This window comes from Passer montanus, unplaced genomic scaffold, assembly GCF_014805655.1.
Source record: "Passer montanus isolate IOZ18808 unplaced genomic scaffold, ASM1480565v1 scaffold34, whole genome shotgun sequence".
Lineage (NCBI taxonomy): Eukaryota > Metazoa > Chordata > Aves > Passeriformes > Passeridae > Passer > Passer montanus.
In genome coordinates this window covers 4,290,415-4,311,567 of record NW_024368152.1, presented here as the reverse complement: position 1 = coordinate 4,311,567, position 21,153 = coordinate 4,290,415, and the positions used below count along the sequence as shown (strand labels likewise).

The 21,153-nt window shown below is 38.2% G+C and overlaps 1 protein-coding gene across 3 annotated transcripts in view; it reads left to right on the top strand.

The window, feature by feature from the left end:
- Positions 1–4,812: 4,812 nt before the first annotated feature.
- Positions 4,813–21,153, top strand: part of PXDN (peroxidasin) — an 85,175-nt gene continuing 68,834 nt past the window's right edge. For all 3 annotated transcript variants that reach the window (XR_005628198.1, XM_039715608.1, XM_039715609.1), the window contains exon 1: positions 4,813–5,170. Coding sequence is in view for 2 of the 3 variants with exons in the window: in XM_039715608.1 (XP_039571542.1) it covers positions 4,950–5,170 (221 nt within the window). In the remaining variant the exon portion in view is untranslated. The remainder of the gene's footprint in view (positions 5,171–21,153) is intronic.

Sequence of the window (21,153 nt, the reverse complement as noted above, 5' to 3'; positions counted from 1 at the left end):
GGGCTCATGGTGCCCAGGATCAGCCCAGTACCCAGCTGGGAAATGGGCACAATCCCACAGCATTTGTCTGTCTTCAGTGAGGGCATTTGGTTTTATTTATGATTGTAAACATGTGGCTGGTGGCTCTGATCCTCTGAGGCCTCCAGGCACAGCTGCAGAACAAATCATAGCCTGGAATCTCTTCTGGGTGAGGTATTTCCTCCGTGTAGTCAAGGGATTAAACTAATAACACCCAATTTCCCGCTATGCTGATATTAAGGAAAATTACTCTGTGGGAAACCAGGAGCTCATTGGTTCAAGTACATTTTCCTTTGGGAATGTCTCTTCAGGGGAGTTTTCTTATTTTTCTTTATCATCACAGGCAAACTCGTCCATTGTATGTTGGCTAGTGATGTTTCTCTGCATTTTAAGTGGCTTGCCAAAGCAGGGCTTTATATTATTTATTTTATTTAGTATTTTTTCTTAGCATATAGTTTAAAAAGCCAGAAGGATAAAAACAGGTTATCCTCTGTGCTATCTACTTTTCAAGCCTGGCTTCACTAGCCAGTGCAGGTTGGTAAGTGTTTTACCACTACTGTGTTACCTGTGAGAGTTGTGTGGAATCAAACCAATGGATTTAGGTCTAAGAGATCCCTATTGCACTGTTGGTAAAAAAAAAACAAGCTTATGGTTTATTTTACTAACTATCAGATAAGGGCCAAGGTCCATTTCCTGCATGTAACAAACTGTCCCTTTGAAAGGGAGGACACATTAAAATGCATTGGCTGAAAGAACAGAAATATGTGGCAAATGTAAGTTGTACTGTTTGAGTTAAGATATAGTAAGCATCTTTCCTTGAACTAGCACCAGATAGACTGGTTGAAGTGAAGATTCAAAGATAACTTGGAAGACAAGCTTCTCCTACTTTTTTTCGTCAGTCACAGGAATTATTATAAAGAAATCAGCAACACTCATTCAGGTGTCTGCAAGTCACCACCAGGCAAATAAAGTTACCCATCACATTCCACAGCTAGGCACACTCTTGTCAAAAATTGGACAGAACATCTTTTATGATGGAGCCAGTGAAGCCATAATTTCCTCCAGAAATTAATATTATATTCAGGGAAGGAGGATGGTAGACTTTAAAGATATCAACATTACTATCCCAACTGAGAGGAAGAAGAATTTGTGAGTATGTGGAGAAAATATCCTCAATGTTCTTTGCTGTGCCAGCAGATATCATAAACCCTCAAATGCCTATGGTCAGAGAAGTTACATTGCCTCTGACAGATCTGGCTGTGAAGATGCACAAGATGTTTCAAGAATGATGTGTCTGAGTATACCCTAAGCTTTTCTGGATAGTTGAGAAATGCTTATAAATTTATGAATTTTAATAATTGCATTTAGCACAATTGCTGACATGCCATCCAGCTACTCCCTGGCATTCACTTTGCATATAGAATAGAAATAAAAGGTAAGATTATATGATTTCAAAACCAGTTTGAGTTTTGTTTCTGCTTTTAAAAAATCAACAATCATATGTGTTTAATCTTTAGATCCCTGTGGCTGGTATATTATCATGAAAAGACTTAAACGTAAGTTTCTATAGTGATTTGTTCAAGATTTTGTCAATCTGTCCCTGTTAACTCTTACTGTTATTATTGACCAAAAGGTTCTAATTAATGATCTAGGTAATGATTCAGTGTCTACTAGAGACAATGCAAAGCATTTTTACTGTCAGATATCTGAAGATATATTGAAGTGTCTAGAATGCCTGATTTCATATCCAAAGATAGAATGTTAATATGGAGATATAAACTAAATTGAAGAGGATTTGAGTATATATATTTCTTATACCTGAATTTTTAGAAAAACAAAAGATAAGAGTACTAACCCTTTGATCTTTTAGAAAGTTTTTTAGTACCTCACCAAAGCAAAATCTATGAATCTAAATTACTGGTATGGAATAAAACTGGTATGGCATAAAACCAGCAAGTGGCAGTATTTGACAAAATTTGTGAGATGGATAGGAAACTTTTAAAAGCAAATGGAGATTTACACTATATCAAACTATAAGGTAATCACTTCTGCTAGCATTCAGAAAGAAACATATCTCATTTCCAGCATATTTTTTTTCTTTTCTGTTAGGTCAACACTTCAACTAGAGAAATTGGAAACAGAAGACAAATTTCCCATGGATATTTATATGCAGGGTCAACAAAAATGACCCTGCACATTTTATAAAAATTCTTCTATAAAAACTGGCTAAGAATAGAAACATATATCAAAACCATTTGGAAGTTTTATTTATCAGAAACCTTCCCTGCCAGCAATTTAGAATAGCATAAAATTAATATTATAATCATACAATTACAGAACTGTTTAGGAAAAGATCACCTTTAAGATCATTGAGTCCAACTATAAACATAACACCTCATGTTGTGGATTCAACAGGGCATGAAAAAAGTCTAACTTAAATGACTTATGAGGCATCAATAACATATTAACCAAGAGCCTGGAAGTTACATGTAACAAATGGCAGAAATGCTATAGTACATATTACATCTAAATTGCCTAAGGACTGTGACAGTGTCTATGAACTTTTATTCTCACTATCAGAATTACAGGTGTAATAGCACAGATACTTCTGAGGCATAGCACAATAGTCTATCAAGATCCCAAATGCTAAAATCTTTTCAGAACACTTTTTATTTCGTACAGAAAACATAATTTTAACTATGTACTTTTTTCTGAAAAAAAAAATCATCATAAAACACCAAAATTACACAAAGTAAACTGTCATCATATTTTCCTAAATGCTATGAATATCCCAATTTGGTGCTATCTCTATATTGCTGTGTTTAATTATCTAACCTCAGAGGTTCTGCTGCTTTCAGTACAGGCAGTGCAGGATGACAGATTTACAGCTGCCAAGATGCTCTAATGTGAGTAGCATTTCTGCAACAAAAACTTGTGCCAACATTTGCACTTTGTGGATCAAAAGCGTTAGAGGTTTTCCTGGACTAGGAAACAAATTTAATTTTCAGATTAAGACATGCTTATATCCCAACACTGATCACAAATGCAGAGGAGGTGATACACATAGCAGCTTCTTGCTGAATTGACATTGAGGTGATGAACTTTTTAACCTGCTTATTCTGTAAATTCTCTTCTACTTCAGACTGGTATCTTCTGCTGTAAAACAGCTGATGTGGTTGAGTTTCTGAGCAACTTAGTGTATTGAAATAAAAGACTAAGCTCAGCCCTGCAAGAGTATTTAGAAATGCACCCAATTTAGAAGTGTACCTAACTGGTAAGATTCTTCTAGGAGTCTCTGACCACCCTAGAAAATCAGTAATCATACTGATGGCAAGTCAGTAAGCCTCCCTTACCTCCAGACACAGACTGAGCCCACAGGTTCTCAGTTAACCAGTGGACTGGTGAAGGAGAAGTTGTGCTGCTTTAGAGATGGAGAGAGACATAGTGACTCACGGAAAACATTGTCAAAGATAATGAATCATCTCAGTGTATTTTAATTATGGGCTCATTTGTGATTTCCAGCATCACAGCAGACTTCCATGCTCTGATTTTCTTGGTGAGGTATTTGACTTGATGTTAAAAAAGAAAAAAAAGTGTCCAAAAGTAATCCCCCAGACTCATGGGCTAAACACAGATTTTCACAGTGAGATTCAGAATAACAGAATCACAGGGCGGATGAGGTTGGAAGGTACCACAATGAGTAATCTGGTCCAAACTCCCAGCTGAGGCAGGGTCGTTCTAGAGCACATGGAACAGGATTGCATCCAGACAGTTATCTCCAGTGAGGGACATTCTACAACCTCTCTGAGCAATCTCTTCCATGAATTACTACAGTTAAATTTTAGGCAAGAATGGCCTCTACATTGTTTCTTGAAGAAAAAGAGATTCAGGCAATGCTGCAGAAGTGCCATGGCTTATTTCTGGGGTGGAACTGGGTGTGCTGACATCCATAATTTATAGAAGAATGTGTTGTTGTTAGACATAATAGCTTACTTGTGATCACTGTTTGTCAACATAGAAATGATATGCCAGTGTTCACCTGGGATAGGCAAAGGGTTGTGATAAGGTATTGATCTGCTTAGGACTGGCTGACATCATGTAAGAATGATCAAGTATTTAGGGCAATGTTAGAAATCTCAAAAGCAATCTAGGGTTTTTTTTTTGTTTCCAGGCAAGATTTGTTTTGAGAAAGTGTTAAGTTCATGTGAGTTGTGGCTGCAACCATTGTTCTTCTACATGACAGTCTAGTGGGTCCTCTTATACCTCCTTGCCTGTGCACCCACTTACCCAAAACCACTGCCAGAAAGTAATTCAGGGCAAATCCAACACATTGTCCTGGCTCAGCAGTCAGAGCTGCAGCTCTCACAGAGGACAGTCCATAGGCTGTGTATGTGGGTTTTCAAACCAGGGCAGAAAAGGAAATTGGCTCGTTGGACTTGGTTCTTCCCATAAGGGTTTCTCTTTCCCTGATCTATTTTTCCCCCCTCATCTTTTTCTCTTTGCTTTCTGTTCTCCTTTCCTCTCCTTACCCTTTCTTTCCCCTTCTCTAGTTCCCTCATTTTGCCTTCCTTCCCTCCTCTGCCGAGGTGCAAGCTGCCGTCCCGCTCAGAGGGTGCCTTCACGCTCTCCCCCCGAGCTCGGAGGAGCAGCAGCCGGGCTGCCGGGCGTTCCCCGGCCGCAGCCGTGCCCGGCGCGGCTCTGCCCGCGGTGCGTGCGCAGGGCGGCGCGGAGCCCCGCGCGGGGCGCGGCCGCCCATCCCTCCGCCGGCCGGGGCGGGCCCACCGCCGTCCCCTCCTCCAGCCCGCGCCGCGGACGGGATCGCCCCGCCGCCGACCCGAGCGGCAGCCGGGAGCGGAGCGGGCGCGACGCGGATCTGCAGAAGCCCCTCTTCTCTTCTTCCTCCTCCTCCTCCTCGCCCTCCGCCCGGCAGCATGGCCCGGTGCGAAGCGGCGGCCGCCCCCGGGCTCTGCCTGCTGCTGCTGCTGCTGCTGCTCCGCAGTGGGGGGCTCTTCCCCCCCGCCGCCGCGCAGCCGCCGCCGCAGCGCGGGAGCGTGTGGTGCCCCAGCCGCTGCCTCTGCTTCCGCACCACGGTGCGCTGCATGCATCTGATGCTGGAGAGCGTCCCCGCCGTGTCCCCGCAGACCACCATCCTGTGAGTGCCCGGCGGGGGCTGCCGCGGCGGCCCGGGGCAGGGAGGGGGGCGGAGGGAGGCAGGAAGGGAGGGAGGGAGGGCAGAGGCGAAGGCGGAGGAGGGGATGGATACCTGGGGCGAGAGGCACCGGGCTGGGTGGCGGCAGAGCCTCAGCTCTTTGTCTGCGGTCGGGGGAGGGGGCCGGACCCGCGGCGGCGGCTCTGCCCGAGGGGCCCGGGTGTCCCTGCGCCGCTCCGGGGCTGCGCTCGCCGGCCCGGCCCCGCTGCCCGCTCGGCCCCGCGGTCCGGCCGCGCCCGGCGCGCTCCTGCCCGGCTCTGGCGGCGCCGGGTCCAGGGGTCGGAGCGGTGCCCCCGGCTCTGCGGGGCTCTTCGAGGTGGATGTTCTGGTTAGCGTGCGGGTCTTGTGTCCCAGTATAGTCGTTCCTAGAAGGATCTCAGTACTTCCTTAGTATCCTGTTTAAAAGCATATTCAGGCGGCTGGGGGGTCGACAGGGACAGAGGTGGCACTTTCTGCTCAGTTCTTAGATACGTTTGGGATGTGCGAGCAAACCGGGACCCAAACCCTGGGCTTGCTGAAAACTAACCCGGCTCAGATTCCTGCACGGCTTTGCGAACATTAGTTAATAACCAGTTTTTTTTGTTCAGGCACAAATGTGTCAGTTGAAGTCCCTCTGATCACTGTTTTGGGTGGGATTGCATTGGTGTAAATTTCAGTATTGACAATGATTGACATTTAATTCGCATTGATTTGACTGAAACAGTTACCTTTCCAGGCATATTTCCCTGCAATAAAGGCAAAGTTCCAAATGAACATCACTCACTATTTTGTTTCGTGGCTTACTAAGAGGAACAGATTCGTTCCACTGACCTGCTTATATGTTACTTGGGCTCAGAAAGCTCTTGGCACCAGCCCTGCCCTTCCCTTACACACACGCAGCCGTGGAAGCTGAGCAGAGCTTGGCCCTGGGAATTTTCTGCGGGGCCTCCTGTCATAAATTAACTTGTGACTTTGTCAGATATTTTCAAAAGGGGTCTGTAAAGCCTTGCTGTGTTTCAGCTTCCAAGTATTATTTAATGTGAAGAGTACAGTCATTTAGCATTAACTGAGTCCCTCTTTGGCAAGAAGCACAGGCTTTTGGCAGAATTGGATTAGTCTTGCAGTACTTGTAAACCTTTTAGGGAACAGTACAGGAAGTGGGTGGTTAATGTTTCTTACATTTGAAACAAAGTACATTTACAGAACACCTTTTGCCTTGAGATTACAGGAAACTGTGTAAAACTAGTTTTGTGAATCATCTTAAATGTAAAAAAAAAAAAAGTCTTAGAGTGTGGAGTCAAGTCTTAATGGCTTGGTTTCATCTTAAAGGTAGAAGGGTCTGCAACAGCAGAAAATATTAGATTAAACCTCGCGGGGTGGAACTCCCCTTACGGTGGGTATTTATGTTCTTGCAGTGAGTCAGAGGAAAATGTGTGAACAATGCAAGCATTATACTCGTCTAACTCCACTAATGTATCAAGTTGTCTAGTATCTCAAATGTGAATTATCATTCTGGTAGAATGCAAGCTACCATGCTGCAGAAGTAATGCAAAAGAAGTTAAAAATACGTTTTCAGCTTGACAAAGGCTGGTTGTTTTCAAAATATGCCTGCGGAACACCAGCATTCTTCAAAACCTAGTCTTGACCTTACTTATCATCTAGTAATGGATATTATCCTTTCTGGACAACTGGCTGGGGAACTATTACAATTAAAATAGGCAGTATTACATCTGTAGATACTCAGTTACACCGTCTGCTACAGTTCTGCTGAACGGCTGTGAATGGAAAGGAGTTGAGTCAGAGGATAGTTGGGCAACATGAGTCTTTGGGACAAAGAACAATGGTACAATTGGTTTAATAATCAGACATTTGAAGGTGCCAATCATACATAAATAGCTTACCTGTTTTATATTAATTGCTTAGTTTTAGCTGTAGGGGGTACTTTCAGAATAACTATTACTGAGGTACTCACTGAATTACCACTCATGTTTTTTACTTACATGAACTGTAGTTATACACTGCACTTCATAGAGGTAGCCCATCACCCACAGAGGGCTTTCTACACTCAAGAGCAGGTTTTTTTTTTTAAGCATGAAAGTAAGCAGTTATTTAATCTCTGGTTTGACTCTCAATGTTTGTCTTTCAAGTGATGCCTGTATATTAAATGTATTTGCAGTAGTAATGGTGTTGATAGATAATTAAAAATAATAAATTCATTTAAGTTGATCACCTTCCCCTTTCAACCAAAAATTTAGGAAATCCTGCAAAGTGTATTTCTGATGGGTTAAGTCCATTTTTACTGGCATTGATGAATTCCACATTCTCATCTGTTTTATTTTTTACTTACAATATACATTGACTGTGCAAAGTAATCCTGTAAAAAATATTGCCCTAAGTTTTTCCTGGTTTATAAGTATTTTGCTGAGTACTACTTCTGAAAAACTCCCCATTTTGGAAGCCGAGTTGACTTTGCTCTACTTCACATATAATTTGTTACATGGATTAAAACAGCATGGGGCCCACAGTTTCTTTTTTAAGCATGAAAGTAAGCAGTTATTTAATCTCTGGTTTGACTCTCAATGTTTGTCTTTCAAGTGATGCCTGTATATTAAATGTATTTGCATTAGTAATGGTGTTGATAGATAATTAAAAATAATAAATTCATTTAAGTCTATCACCTTCCCCTTTCAAACAAAAATTTAGGAAATCCTGCAAAGTGTATTTCTGATGGGTTAAGTCCATTTTTACTGGCATTGATGAATTCCACATTCTCATCTGTTTTATTTTTTGCTTACAATATAGATTGACTGTGCAAAGTAATCATGTAAAAAATATTGCCCTAAGTTTTTCCTGGTTTATAAGTGTTTTGCTGAATACTGCTTCTGAAAAACGCCCCATTTTGGAAGCCGAGTTGACTTTGCTCTACTTCACATATAATTTGTTACATGGATTAAAACAGCATGGGGCCCAGACCAATGGTGCAGCCAAGTGTTTTCTCCCACATATCAAAAATGTCTACTCCTAATCTCAGGCTCTCTTGTGAAAACTGTTCATAACATTACTAGTCACTGACCTTGCCAGTGCTACTTCTGGCTGTACATTTTCTCACTCTCCCCTGCTCCTCCCACTTTCTGGCACTTCCCTGCTGCAGGCTCGGAACCATGGTTTAGATTGCTTCTGCAGGGTGGATTCTGCCAGCTTTGAAAGAGCTCAGGGAGCCTTGCATGAGCATGTGGTTTCATTTTTACCAGGGACAATTTTGGACCTTTTTGGACTTGGGCCAACATCCCGTCCTGTGCTGACTTTCCTTAGAAATGGAGACCCATGTACAAAATGGTTTGAAAAATACTTAATGCCATAAATGCAATCATGGAAATTTAATTTAATCTCTGACTAAGTACAGAGTGCTTATTTTCATATAAATTGCTCAAACATATTTGTATTAAACCATTTAAACTGTTTAGGAATATAAAATTCTGGGTATCTCCTCTTGCTCTTTCCTCCTCCCATAATTGTATCCTGTCTTATACTTCTTAGGGAATTTTGCTGTTCTAGAGCAGTTTCTTGTATGTGGTGTTCATAATTGTGACAGAAGATCTTTGAATATTGATGCAATATGTTACTATTTGTATCTAAACACAATCCAAATCCAAATCCGTCTACAGGACCAGCTACACATACTCAGACCAATACTGAAATTTGTTCACAGTTTTTCTTGGCATCACCTCATTGCTCTCTTGTTTCTTGCTAGCTGTACAAACAGCTATGTTCTGTTAATAGCAGAAAAGGTAAAAATTAACAAAAATTGTTGTCATGAAAGAAAGTGGTCTTGATTTGCACTGAGAATGACATGCAAATTATTGAGGACATTTAAGTTTGAAATAAGTAATTCTGTATTTGCTGTGTGATTATTACTTTGGGTCACCTGCATGTCTGCTACGAATAAAACACCTTTTTAACATATAAATATAATTTTAAGTGATCAAACTTTAATAGGACTTCTTAAGTTGCAGCCAAAATTGTATTCACTGCACTTGAGTCTAACAGACTGAACAAGAAAAGAAACTAATGTTCTGTTAATAGCAGAAAAGGTAAAAATTAACAAAAATTGTTGTCATGAAAGAAAGTGGTCTTGATTTGCACTGAGAATGACATGCAAATTATTGAGGACATTTAAGTTTGAAATAAGTAATTCTGTATTTGCTGTGTGATTATTACTTTGGGTCACCTGCATGTCTGCTACGAATAAAACACCTTTTTAACATATAAATATAATTTTAAGTGATCAAACTTTAATAGGACTTCTTAAGTTGCAGCCATTACAGCTGAATAGCTTTTGAAGGTAGGCTCTGAAATGAGATTGAAGGCAACAGTTTGTGTTGCATGTTACGTCTTTTGTTATGTGATTCTAACATATACTCAACATTGGAGAGTTTAGAGTGTGGTTTTATTTACTCATTTATCAATGTATTTTAATTTCTGGTTTGTACTGTAGATGTCAAAGGGAAAAGGGGATGTGTTAGTCATTTAATTCAATGGTGACTTTCTAGACAGCTGAGTAAGAAGTACTTACAATTTTTTCATCTCTCCATAAGAACTTTTGGTGGAATCTAATGTACATTCATAATGCCAGTGAAAACCATTATTGAGGCTTCCCAAGAGTATCTGTCTTAATACAAATAAAAAACCTACAACACTAAATGACACAAATCACATCTATTTGAGAATATGCGAATCACTAAAGAGGTAGAGGTAATGGAAGTGTAATGACATTTCACATTTCATTGTTGATTTGTGCTAGCATTATACCTCTTAGCAGAGAAGCTTAGGAAAATGAAATGGGAGGTATGCATGGAGACTGTCAGTGCAGGAGTCTCTGGGCTGTCACAGCAGAAATCTTACTCTGTTTTGTTTGCAGATCTGCTATTTGAAATTATGCATGTTCAGCCTGCAAACAACCATCCCATTTTCATCTGAAGATACAAGATCCTTGTGTTCTATTAGATCTTTGAAACCCTTTTGGAAAAATTCCACTAGATTAAAATTAAGGCAAAATAAACACACCTCATCACTGTGAAGGGTGAAGGATTGCAATTTAAAATGTGGACTGTGAGTAAACTTGATCATTTTATGGGTAAGGATCAGTTTGCATGTAGGACTTAGTCACAAGATAACTCACCAGAAGATTTTATTCAAGATGCAAGGATTTGTACATACTTAATGTTAAAAAAAGAAGTACAGATACTGAAGATTTACTTGAAGGGTTTGCAAATAGTAGTTAGTAGTGACACAGCTGTTGGCACTCCTGACTGGGCAGCAAACTGCAGTAGGTGCCAGGATTTGCTTGAATGACACAGAACAGGGGGAGGATAAAGCACAGGATTATTTCAATAAAAATTATCTTACATATTCCTTCATAAAATAGAAATTTTATGAACAAGTAAAGAATTCAATTTGAGATTAAACCAGCTGCATTCTCTATGCACTGGAGTTTACATCTGTGTTTGGTTTGTGAATTTCCCTTCTAACAAGAAGCAACTCAGCCAGTACAGTTCATAGTGTCTGGAGCAGAACTCAGCTCACTCAAAAAGGGACACCTTTATGACACCTTTATTGGAAATAATAATTTCTGACCTCAGACTAGGTCCCTATTGGGCCTGTGTCATAGCTGCTTGCTCTCAGCCCAGGGCATCTAAATCAACAGTAGGCACCACTGGTTAGACATCTGAATGAATTAGCTACTGTTTGGGCAGTTTATTAATTTATTTGTGCCTTCTCCAGCCTAAGTGTGTTGACTAGTTTTCTGTTTACAATAAAAGGAGATTAAAAGTCTGTGTGTAGATGTTGATATTTGTCTACACCAGAGTTTAAAGTATTTTTCAGATGAGAATGTTTTCATAGAATTTTCAGCAGAAAGAAACTACTTGCATAAAGTAGGCAAAGAAGTCATAAACAATTAAAAAAAATTAGCTTTCAAAGTATGTAAATTGTTGCTAAAAGTTGTTGTTTTCTCTCTATTAAGCCCCATCCTGAGTCCCAACAAATCAAGTGGATATTGCAAAAGATACCAATCCTCCCCAGCAAAGCAGCTGTGGAGGGTGTGTAGGAGGTAAAGCCTGCTGAAGCCATTCCCAGGCGGTCTGGTTGGACTGCTGATGGAATGAGCCAGGACCAAGGCATGAGTGTGTTAAGGGACATTTGCAGAGCTTGCAGAATGTGTTTGGTCATTAGCAGGGGGCAGAAGGGCACAGCACTGATAGTGTTTGACATTTACTGGGAGACAGAGGAAAAGCTGCTGAGGGCTGCAACAGAAGGCCCAAACGAGTCTTTGCTTTGAGTGATCGGATTCACTGGTGGGAAGATATTTTTGTCATCTCAGCACTGTAGTAGCCCTCATCAAATTCTTTGCTGAAGAATGGGAAAACATATGGAACAAAATCATATCCATCATTTACTGCAAGTAGCTTACTTTACACTTAATACACTGTCGTCAGAGGAATACATTGTCATATATTACAGTGAATAAATACAATTCCTTGCTTTCATCTTGTTTTACTAAGATGTATTTTTAAGCAGTAAATACTTAACATTTGAATGTTAAAATGATAAATATATGTTTATTTATAGAAAGATACCTTTAATAAGTAAATCCAAAGACCTGTTTGTCCTGATGTCTGTTTTTTGAGGGTGATGGAAAGCACGGCTTATGAACAATAGACAGTATAGAGCAGCATATAGTTGTTAATACCTATAATAATTTGCAGATGTGGATTTTTGAGACTAAAGATACTTCCATAATTTATGTAGCTCTTGATGGATCTCTCCTCCACAAATTGTTTAACCTCTTTTTTTCAACTAATTTAGCTGTTAAGTTACATTATAACTTTCAGTGACAAGGACTACTACACAAACTACATGGTGGAAATTGCTGTCTCTGTTTGAAGCCTGAAAGTTGTTAGCTTCACTTAAGTGTTCCCCATTTCTTCTATTGGAAGAGACAGTGAGTACTTGGTCCCTCTCTATCATTCCAACGCCAGCCATGATTTTGTGATCTTTGATCCTATGCCTCATCATTCCTTTGTTTTTAGAGTCTTCTCAGTGAATGGTTGGTATTAATCTCTCATCATCTGACTGTTGCTTTCCCACTCTGCTGTGTTTGGAGGTGAGGGAATTGTAACTTTGTCCAGTATTTGTGTGGACAAATTTGGTATGAGGTTTCATGGACTAATCAAGGGTAGCTTCTTGTCTGTAAGTAGTGAAGATCCCTTCTAGGCTTGCCATTTTATTTGTAAAATTTGATTTTCTCCATATACATTATTTTATATTAATATATGCATCAGGTCTGCATTTTAATAGCCATTCATGGACTGTTGACAGGTCTTTTTGCTGTTCTTCCTAGGTAGCCTCTGTTAAAATAGATGAATATCATAAGCAAAACTTTGTTCTTTCTGTGGTTCATCACTCTTCCATTTAGGAATGAACTGAACAATGCCCAACTCAGCACAGCTCTCTGTGAAACTCTGGTGACCTTTCCCAACTACAAAAATTTGCCATTTACTGCAGACATCTCTTGATATGCTCATCTGGACTGTGGAGTATTTGCTTTATAGCTGTATCAAAAGATTGTCTTCTAATTCCCAAAGCTTTGGGAGTTTGGACTGTTGTCAGCATGAGGTTTTTTGTTTGTTCTACTGAAATGTTGTAGAAAGCTATAAGGATTATACAGATCAGTGGCTTGCGTGGTGTTGTTGTCTACATCCCCTATTCAAAATCTGTTTTAAACATTTTTCTGTCTTTCTGATTCTGTTTAACAGAGAGCTTCAGTGTCTCTGCTGTTACTCAATTTTCCCAAACAACATAATTAAAAAATTATGAGTTAAATGAATTTTCAGCATTACTTTGGGGAATTTAGGGGCATGAGGAACAGTGAATAAGAAATTTTTGTGTTGCAGAGACAAACATGAGATTACGTATTGGAAAGAGTAAGAAATGGGTGCTTGGACATGAGTAAATATATTCTTTCTCTCTTAATTCCCAAAGGCAGCTGGTGGAAAAATAACAGGGAGATGCCTATCCTTACCTCATCAGGAGGGTCTGGATCTGAAACAGAGGGAGAGGAGTGTCTCACCTAAAATGGTGGTAAACACATGCCTAAGAGAAAAACATGATTAATAAATATTCTAACCTCCTCCATTTTCTGAGTAGCCACTACTGATTTTTCTCCCAGGTGAAGAAAATAATCAGTTAATGAACTCCCAGGTGAGCTCATTAAGAGATGACATGGAGATATCATTGGCCTGCAGAAAACTTTGTCATTTTGGTGTTAAATAAATGTTAAGCCTGTCACATGTGCTTATGGATTGCCTTGCAAGTAAGCTTGAGTTTAAATTGAAAGGTTGCAAGTCTAGCAGAAAAGAAAATTAGGAAATACAGCCAGTAAAGAACAGAGCTTGGCATGAAGATAGAAGGAAACTGTGGAAAGAAACCAACATAATATAATAGAAGAAATCAATATTGCTATTATGTTATGAAAAAATAGCAGACAGCTATTGAGGAAATGTATGAAAAAAGGAGAATTAGTGCATTATGTTTAAAATTGCATATTATTTTATTCTTTTTTAATTATAAAATGGCCTTTACAGGAATATTTTACTGTGTGTAATGGATAAAATGAAAATGCTAGATTAATGTTTGGAGACTCCAATTCTATTTTGAACAACTGAAAAACCAACTAAATTCTAATCCATCTTGATTCATGTTTTAATGTGGTATTTTTTCAATTATTTATTTTTGGATTCAAATTTCTGAGACTTTCAAAGCTTATTGTAGTTTGTTTACAGTATTTTGTACACTCTAGATCTCATCTTGAAGAACTCAGGCACAGCTTTGTATGCATGAGTAATCCCCAGGCTTCTTATTTTTCCCAGTCATGGACATTTGCCGAGTCTCTTTCCAGCAAGCCAAAGTGTTTACATCCTTATAGGATAAGACTTCACTTACAGAAAAGATCCTTTTAAAAGGTGATATTTAAAATCTGTATCACACAATCTAAACATTTATGGTTGCTTGTCTTTCTGGTGAAGTCTGTCTATAAAAAGAAGTTAATATTTTAAATATGTGTACTTATGTGTATGTGTGTTTCTGAATATTTATATATACACATGCTGTACATAATGTGTGTGTATACAGATAGATGGATAGATAGATATAGGGAAACAAATGAGCTAAATTGTCTACCGTTTTTCCATTTGGATTCAATGAAAAAAAAAACAAACCAAAACAAAAATAACTTTAAAGGCTTTCTTATTGCAAATGTGGGCAGGGTTTCAAGACAATCCATAGAGATGGTGCAACAAGAGCTGACTGAGCTGGAACGGAATGACTCAAATGTTTCCTTTTCCTCCCTTTGCTTATCAGGCTGCCAAATTTGATTTCTTTTTGGTATGGCATTATTACTGCTGCTAATGAGGGTCAAGTGATTCTTTTAAACAGAAAATTTAATGTTTATTACAAATAACAAAGAGTCTTAAAATCTTGAGAAAGATGCACAGAGGACAGATTAATGTGGTTTCTCATCTTCATGTCTTTTTGTTTAATCTGTATTTACAAAGATAAGAAAAGATTAGGACATTGAGGAGTTTGTGCAGTGGCTGGCAGGATTTCTTGAAACTATGTGAAAGTTTGTAGAATAAAAAGTGTGAAATTTTGTGCAATGTAGTGTTCTCTTCTAGGTTTTTTTTGCTGAGTTGGTTTTTAAGTTTCACTAAGGAAAACAATGAGCAAAGGTATTTAACTCCAAATCAGTTTTGCTGCCTGTGACATTGCTCTTTTTTGTGTTGTGATCTGTTGTTGTAACTTTCAGATTTTTTTATTCTCTTTCCAATTGCCACTCCCTGTATCTTTCGGAAACATTTTCTTTCAGCATTCTTTCCCCTTAAATCACTTATTACAACAGACTGCTCATTGCCTGGCTGGTCTGAAAAAGGAAAAATATTACTTGGTACACAGTGTTACCTTAGCTAATGACTGTTTTTGGTAAGCAGGATGATGACTGCTAAATGTCAAGTTCTTTGCACTGTGTTAGCCAGACTGGATTTAATAGCATTTTATTAGCCATTTTGCTGCTTTGTTGCAGAAAAAATAAAGAATAAATGAATCATTGCATGCTTGACTTATCTCTAGGCAGTGTGAGCATTGTGACTGGGACAGCATGAAATTGAGTGCAGACTTCTCAAAACAGTTAAATTCAGAGGCTTATACCCTCTGTCCAAGGTCCATCATGCTCTATAGAAGCAAATATTTCATGTTTACAAGATCTTGGTTGTTCACTTTGATATAAAGTTTCACTATTTGGTGTCTTGTGATGACTTCTATTTAATGATAGATTATAATCATAATCAGATTAAATCAATCACCAACTTTCAAATCTTTAAATTAATGTATTGTCATGTTTTAATGGTGAGAGAACTTTTATTCCCCATTTTTCCAAAATATTTTTGAAAATATGAGGGGCAATGTGTATTCTGGTACACAGGTAACCCTGGCAAGCCATTCAACACTCAAATACAAATAAATGTCACATTACATTGTCTGCTAAGACAAAGTAAAAAGCTAGAGCAGCAGTATGATGGTGTGACATATGTATATTAAAAAGTGCATGACCTATCAAAGCAGGATAGCTTTTCAAGGATATTTTGTCACTCTTCAGGATAATAGCTAATTTGGGTTCAAGAAATAAAATTTGGTTTGATGCCCTTTTGATAAACTCTCCAAGAAATTGAAGAGGTGATAGTATTCTTTTCTTACAGAAATAAATTGAATGAGAAAACTCAGTTGTTTGACTTTGGTAAGGTTCTCAGGCTCCAGTAAAAAGGGCCTAGGTGATTGAATTAAATTGCCAGTAGAAAGAGACATTTATATCAGGCAAAGAGTACTGCAGAGCTACAACAGAGCTGTGAGAGCAGGGAGAGCAATTTGATTTTGTGAGTTGGAGGCTTGCTCTGGCCCAATTCAAGACATTAACTTCCTGATTTCATTTTATTGCCCTGGGAAAAGCTTAAGTAAATGCAAAAGCACCTATGTAGGGGGTAAAATCAATTAAAATGTTTCCTAGTTAGACTTTTATGTATAGCTAAAGCATGTTAACTTGTAGATTGGAGACTTGGTTTTCAGGTGTGTAAATAATGGCTACCAGACAATTATCAAAGGTCTGTAAATACCTTTCTTAGTATGGTAACATTCATAATTTATTTAAACCAATTTTAAAAATTCAGGATACTATATTTTTTTCTTGAGTTCTCTATCAGTAATCTAAATCACTTGAAATTTCTAAAATGTTGATACATGTTGAAACATTTTTCTTGATTCAGTAAACAACAGTTTTTAAAACTTAGCCAGAAAATCTTCTAATCTTCCATTGTGATATGAGTATTTTTTGGATGTTTTATACTATGTCAGCTTTGTATACTTTCTGGAGTAGATGTTTTCTTTTTGATACCCTCTATTTTACTTAAAAATTTTGGATACATCTTGCGTGGGAATAATTAAATATACAATTTAGAAAGAGAAAAAAATATGTAAAGAGTCTGAGACCCGGTATTCATTAGAGATTTCTAATGAATGCTAATTAATTGGCTGAAGAGAAGGTTTATTAAAAAAACCAAGAAAACAATCCAGCCTTCAGTGTCAATCTTTATACTGGTCATATCTGTATAAAAGATATATATCCATTAATAGGTGTAAGATAGACTTGTCTTATGAAGAAATTTGTGGGATTGCCAAACACATCAGATAGTACAGGGGAGACTTTCCAGTTTTGATGAAGTTGCAATGTGAACAACACTTAAAACAGATATGACAGGTAGGCAAGTGACTTTTGTACAGCCCCCACACTCAGGTATATTATGTAGGCCACTTTTATAACTTCGTGACATGTGTTTATACTCCCTTATTCATCAGAGAAAGAAATAAGAACTAGCTGTGGTTTTGCACTCACCATTTAACAATATCAAGTTGAATTCAAACTACTTTTGTCTTTTCAATATTGGTAAAATTTTTAATTCCCTCTGTACATAGAACACAGCAATATCTGTGCAATCCATATTCCTTAGATGAGAGTATTTAATTACCATTCTTTTTTTTTTCACTCTGAATATTCACAAGGAATCGTTTCTTAATAGTGCTAGAATAGAGCAAGTGTCTGTCTCGCATGTCGGACATTGTGACAGAATTTGTATCTTGGTTGGTTGATTAATTAAATTACTTTTATATATTTACTGGCTTTTGCAGGCTGACTTCACTTTAAAAATATCTGTATTTCTCTGAAAGAATATTTCGTTTTTCAGAATCAATCTTCTGGACAGTGTAAAAAAAATTGCTTTTAAAAGAAAGTTATTATTTGAGTGGAATTAATTTATTTTTTTAACTTTGAAATTTGGAGATGGTTCGACATGATGGTAGACCCATAAAATAAATTGGCTTTAACATCCAGACCAACATGTAAGAATTTTCCGATAGCATCAGGATTTGTAAACCTTGTTGAATGCCTTTGGGGATTTAAAATTTGGTGTTTGTTTTGGTTTGGTTTTTTCTTGATTGGTGTCTCTTTGATTATGTAAATCTGTTGGTTTTGACTGCATAGTGATGAAGCTTCAGTGGGCAGGAAATAAAACGTTCATTCAGTTCAGGCTTATCTTTAGCTGTGTGGTTTGGACATGGGACAGACTCGTCCCTGCAGAGACCAGAGCACTGTAAAATCTCTCAGGAGAGATGACAGCCACAGGACTGCTGTAGGAGCACAACATCTGATCCTGAGGAAACTTTACCAGTAGAAAGTTTTCACTTAAGTGCTGAGTGCTGGGTTTGTGGCTTGCAGTCTCCAGCCTCTTCAGTTCCTGAAGTGTCTTAAGTGTTTGTGGAAATCCCAGCCATAAATTGGTGTTTGTATGCCTTTGGATCAGAGGGTATATTTGTACTTCTGACCACTCTTAGAGCAATGATCATTTAACTGTGGGTCCAGAGGGTTCTTTTGCAGTTGAACTTAAAATTTGGTGATTAATATTTCTGGGAAAGAATTTTTTCACAGGTTTTTAAGCCAAATACATGACATAGCAGTGGTTTTAGTCAAGTGGAATACTACTAATTTATACATTTTCAAGTCATGTAGATGTGTTTTTCAGTAGTAGAAATATTGCAAGAATCTTTTATTCAGAGCAGGAAATTATATATATAGATATATAAGATAGATATATCTGCTTATTGAAACTAAGATTTTAAAAAAATTGGCTGCAGATAGTAGACTTTTTTATTATCTATATTGCATATTAAAAGAAAATAATAAGTCTAATGCATTTAAGTAGCTGATCTATTTAGTATATTAATGCTAGCATATACCTACTTGTTTTCTTCCAACTTTCTTTTTTAATGTACAAAATAGAGATTGTACCCCTTTGCAGTAAAAAAAAAGACAAAACCAACTCAGAAACACCTTGTGAAGGGTTTTTGGCTTTCTTTTGCCAGCAGCAGTTGCTTACTCCTGAACATGGTCATAATCAGTTCTGAGAGTAGCTGAAAAAGAAGCAAGGGAAGAACATTTGGTTTGTCTGAATCATTTCCGTGGTTTGGTGGTGATGAAAGAGAGAGGGGAGGAGCTGCCTCCTGAGCAAACCTGCTGACCTGCCCCTGGGGCCTCATCAAACCTGCCTCAGAGAAACTATAAAATAAGCTGAATCTGTGATGCAGCTTGAAGGGGCAGGTTTGGGCAAACAGAGAACTGTGAGTGCCCCTTCTTGGGAAAAAGAGCCCCTTGCACTTTCCTTCCTTGCCAGGGATGTGAGTGCTACCAGCCCTTGCTCTGTGCTTCCCTGGGCTACTGCACCCACCTGCCAGAGCAAATGTTCTACCTCAGAAATGTCTGCGATTTTAACTTCCACAAATTAATTTTTAATTCATCCCCTCTATTGAGTTGTTATGCTAGGTATTTATTATGTGGGTATTTTAAACCATCTGATATTCCTTAAAGGCAAGTTTGTACTTAATTGGATATTTTAGAGATAATTCTGGTATTTTCGTACTACTTTGGCAAGAGTAATCAAATGTTTGCACGTTTTTTTACATACACACTTGGTTAAAAGTGTTGTTCCTTTTATCTGAGCTGAGGAAAGACCACTTGAGAATCCCTATTTGCTATTATGTGTTTCTGGGCAGCATGGCTGCACTCCATGTGGCCCAAATGGTATTTATATGGCCTGGGTATAACTAGTTTGTATGGGGTAATAAAAGCAAGAATGTAGGTTGAAACGTGTTCAAAATAGAAAAATCAAATTAAATTATAACTTTAAAAATGACATTACACTGTGAAGACTGAAGAAAGATAAACTTATCTTTGATTTTATTCAGAAATTCTTTTTTGTATTATGAACAACATGGAAGTGTGTAAAAATGTTATTCTGTCTACAGATGTTTTATACTTTTTTTCTTGTATCTCCAGTATTGTGTCAATAGAATGGAATAATTACAGAGAGATTCATAGAAGAGTGCTTTCTAAATGACTGTTGGCTTAATGCTGCCAATATTAGAACTGCTAGGAAGAGGGTGCATGACAATGCAAAATAGATGTGATCTCTTGAGGCAACTGGAATTAAAAATATAGACAAGACTAGTAAGACTTACTTGGAAATTTCAGATACATCCATACTTTTCAGCAATCCAGTTTTCCAACTTGTTTTTTAAGGTGGCAAATCAATTTAATTTATGTAGGGAAAGAAGAAATGTGCAGGGGAACAAGTTGTAGGCTAGTATTACTTAGTTCTACTTTTGCAATGTGAGGTAGGAGACAATAGGTATTGATTGAGTCATGCTATGGAATATAACAAAAAAATATAAATCATAATGTTTATTATTAATCTTCTATTATTCTCTTGATGCATTCGGTAAGGTAACTTGTACATTCTGTGAAGTAACTTGTTCTCTAATGAGTAGTAGCTCCAAAACTGCTTTTTGTTTATAATTTTGACATCCGTGTGAGGACAGACATGATGTAAGAAGAAAAGGGAAACAATAATCTGCTCCCAGAGTTCCTGTCTCTGCATGTCATTAGGTTGAGTACTTTAAGGTACTTTAATATCTTCCAGTAGCCACTTGCATTACTCTTCACAGGGAGAAAACAACTTCTCCTGAGGGACAGGAACGCCCACTTGCCTGCCTTGAGGCTGCCTGCACTTCTGAGGAATGGGAGATAAATATCAGAGGAGTCCTAAGACCCCTGTTCCTCTGAATTTTCTTTGCCAGGAGCAGGAGGAGCTGGAAGCAGAGTCAAAAAGTAGCTAACTTATCTGCTCTTGCAGCCTGTTGTTAACCTCAGGAAGCAGAAAATTCCATTCCAAGAGTTGCAGTTTTTTCATTGAGGTGACCTGGGATTTTCCATGAAGTGGAAGGAAGAGCTGTTGCTTTGTCTGAAACCAGGAATCCAGTCTGCAGCCAAGTGATAGAGTACCTGAATTTTTGTTGTAACTCTTTATGTAAGCCAACAGTGTTTCCATTTTAATAGTAAAATGTCCCTTAGCATTCTACAAGAACAACTATCCATTTACATTCTGACACCTCCAAGTCTATTGGAATCTAATATGCCCATCACTATTGGAAACAAGTGGGAAGTACAAAACAATTGGAAATATATTCCAACAAAATCTGCCTAGTGTAGGGGGAAGAGTGGCACATAGATATACAATGAATAAAAGCTTTTGAATCAAATTTAGATGTTATTTTTAGATGTAGTAATTCTTTCAATTTTCCACATCCTTTGGCTTGATGTTGGTCCTGAATTGCAGAACTTCTTTTTGAATTGAAGGAAACAAAATGGGCATTCTTTAGTAAGGTCATTGGCATTTTAGATGCCGGATGTTATTTATTGGCATAATAAATATAATACAAGCTCACATGCACTGCAT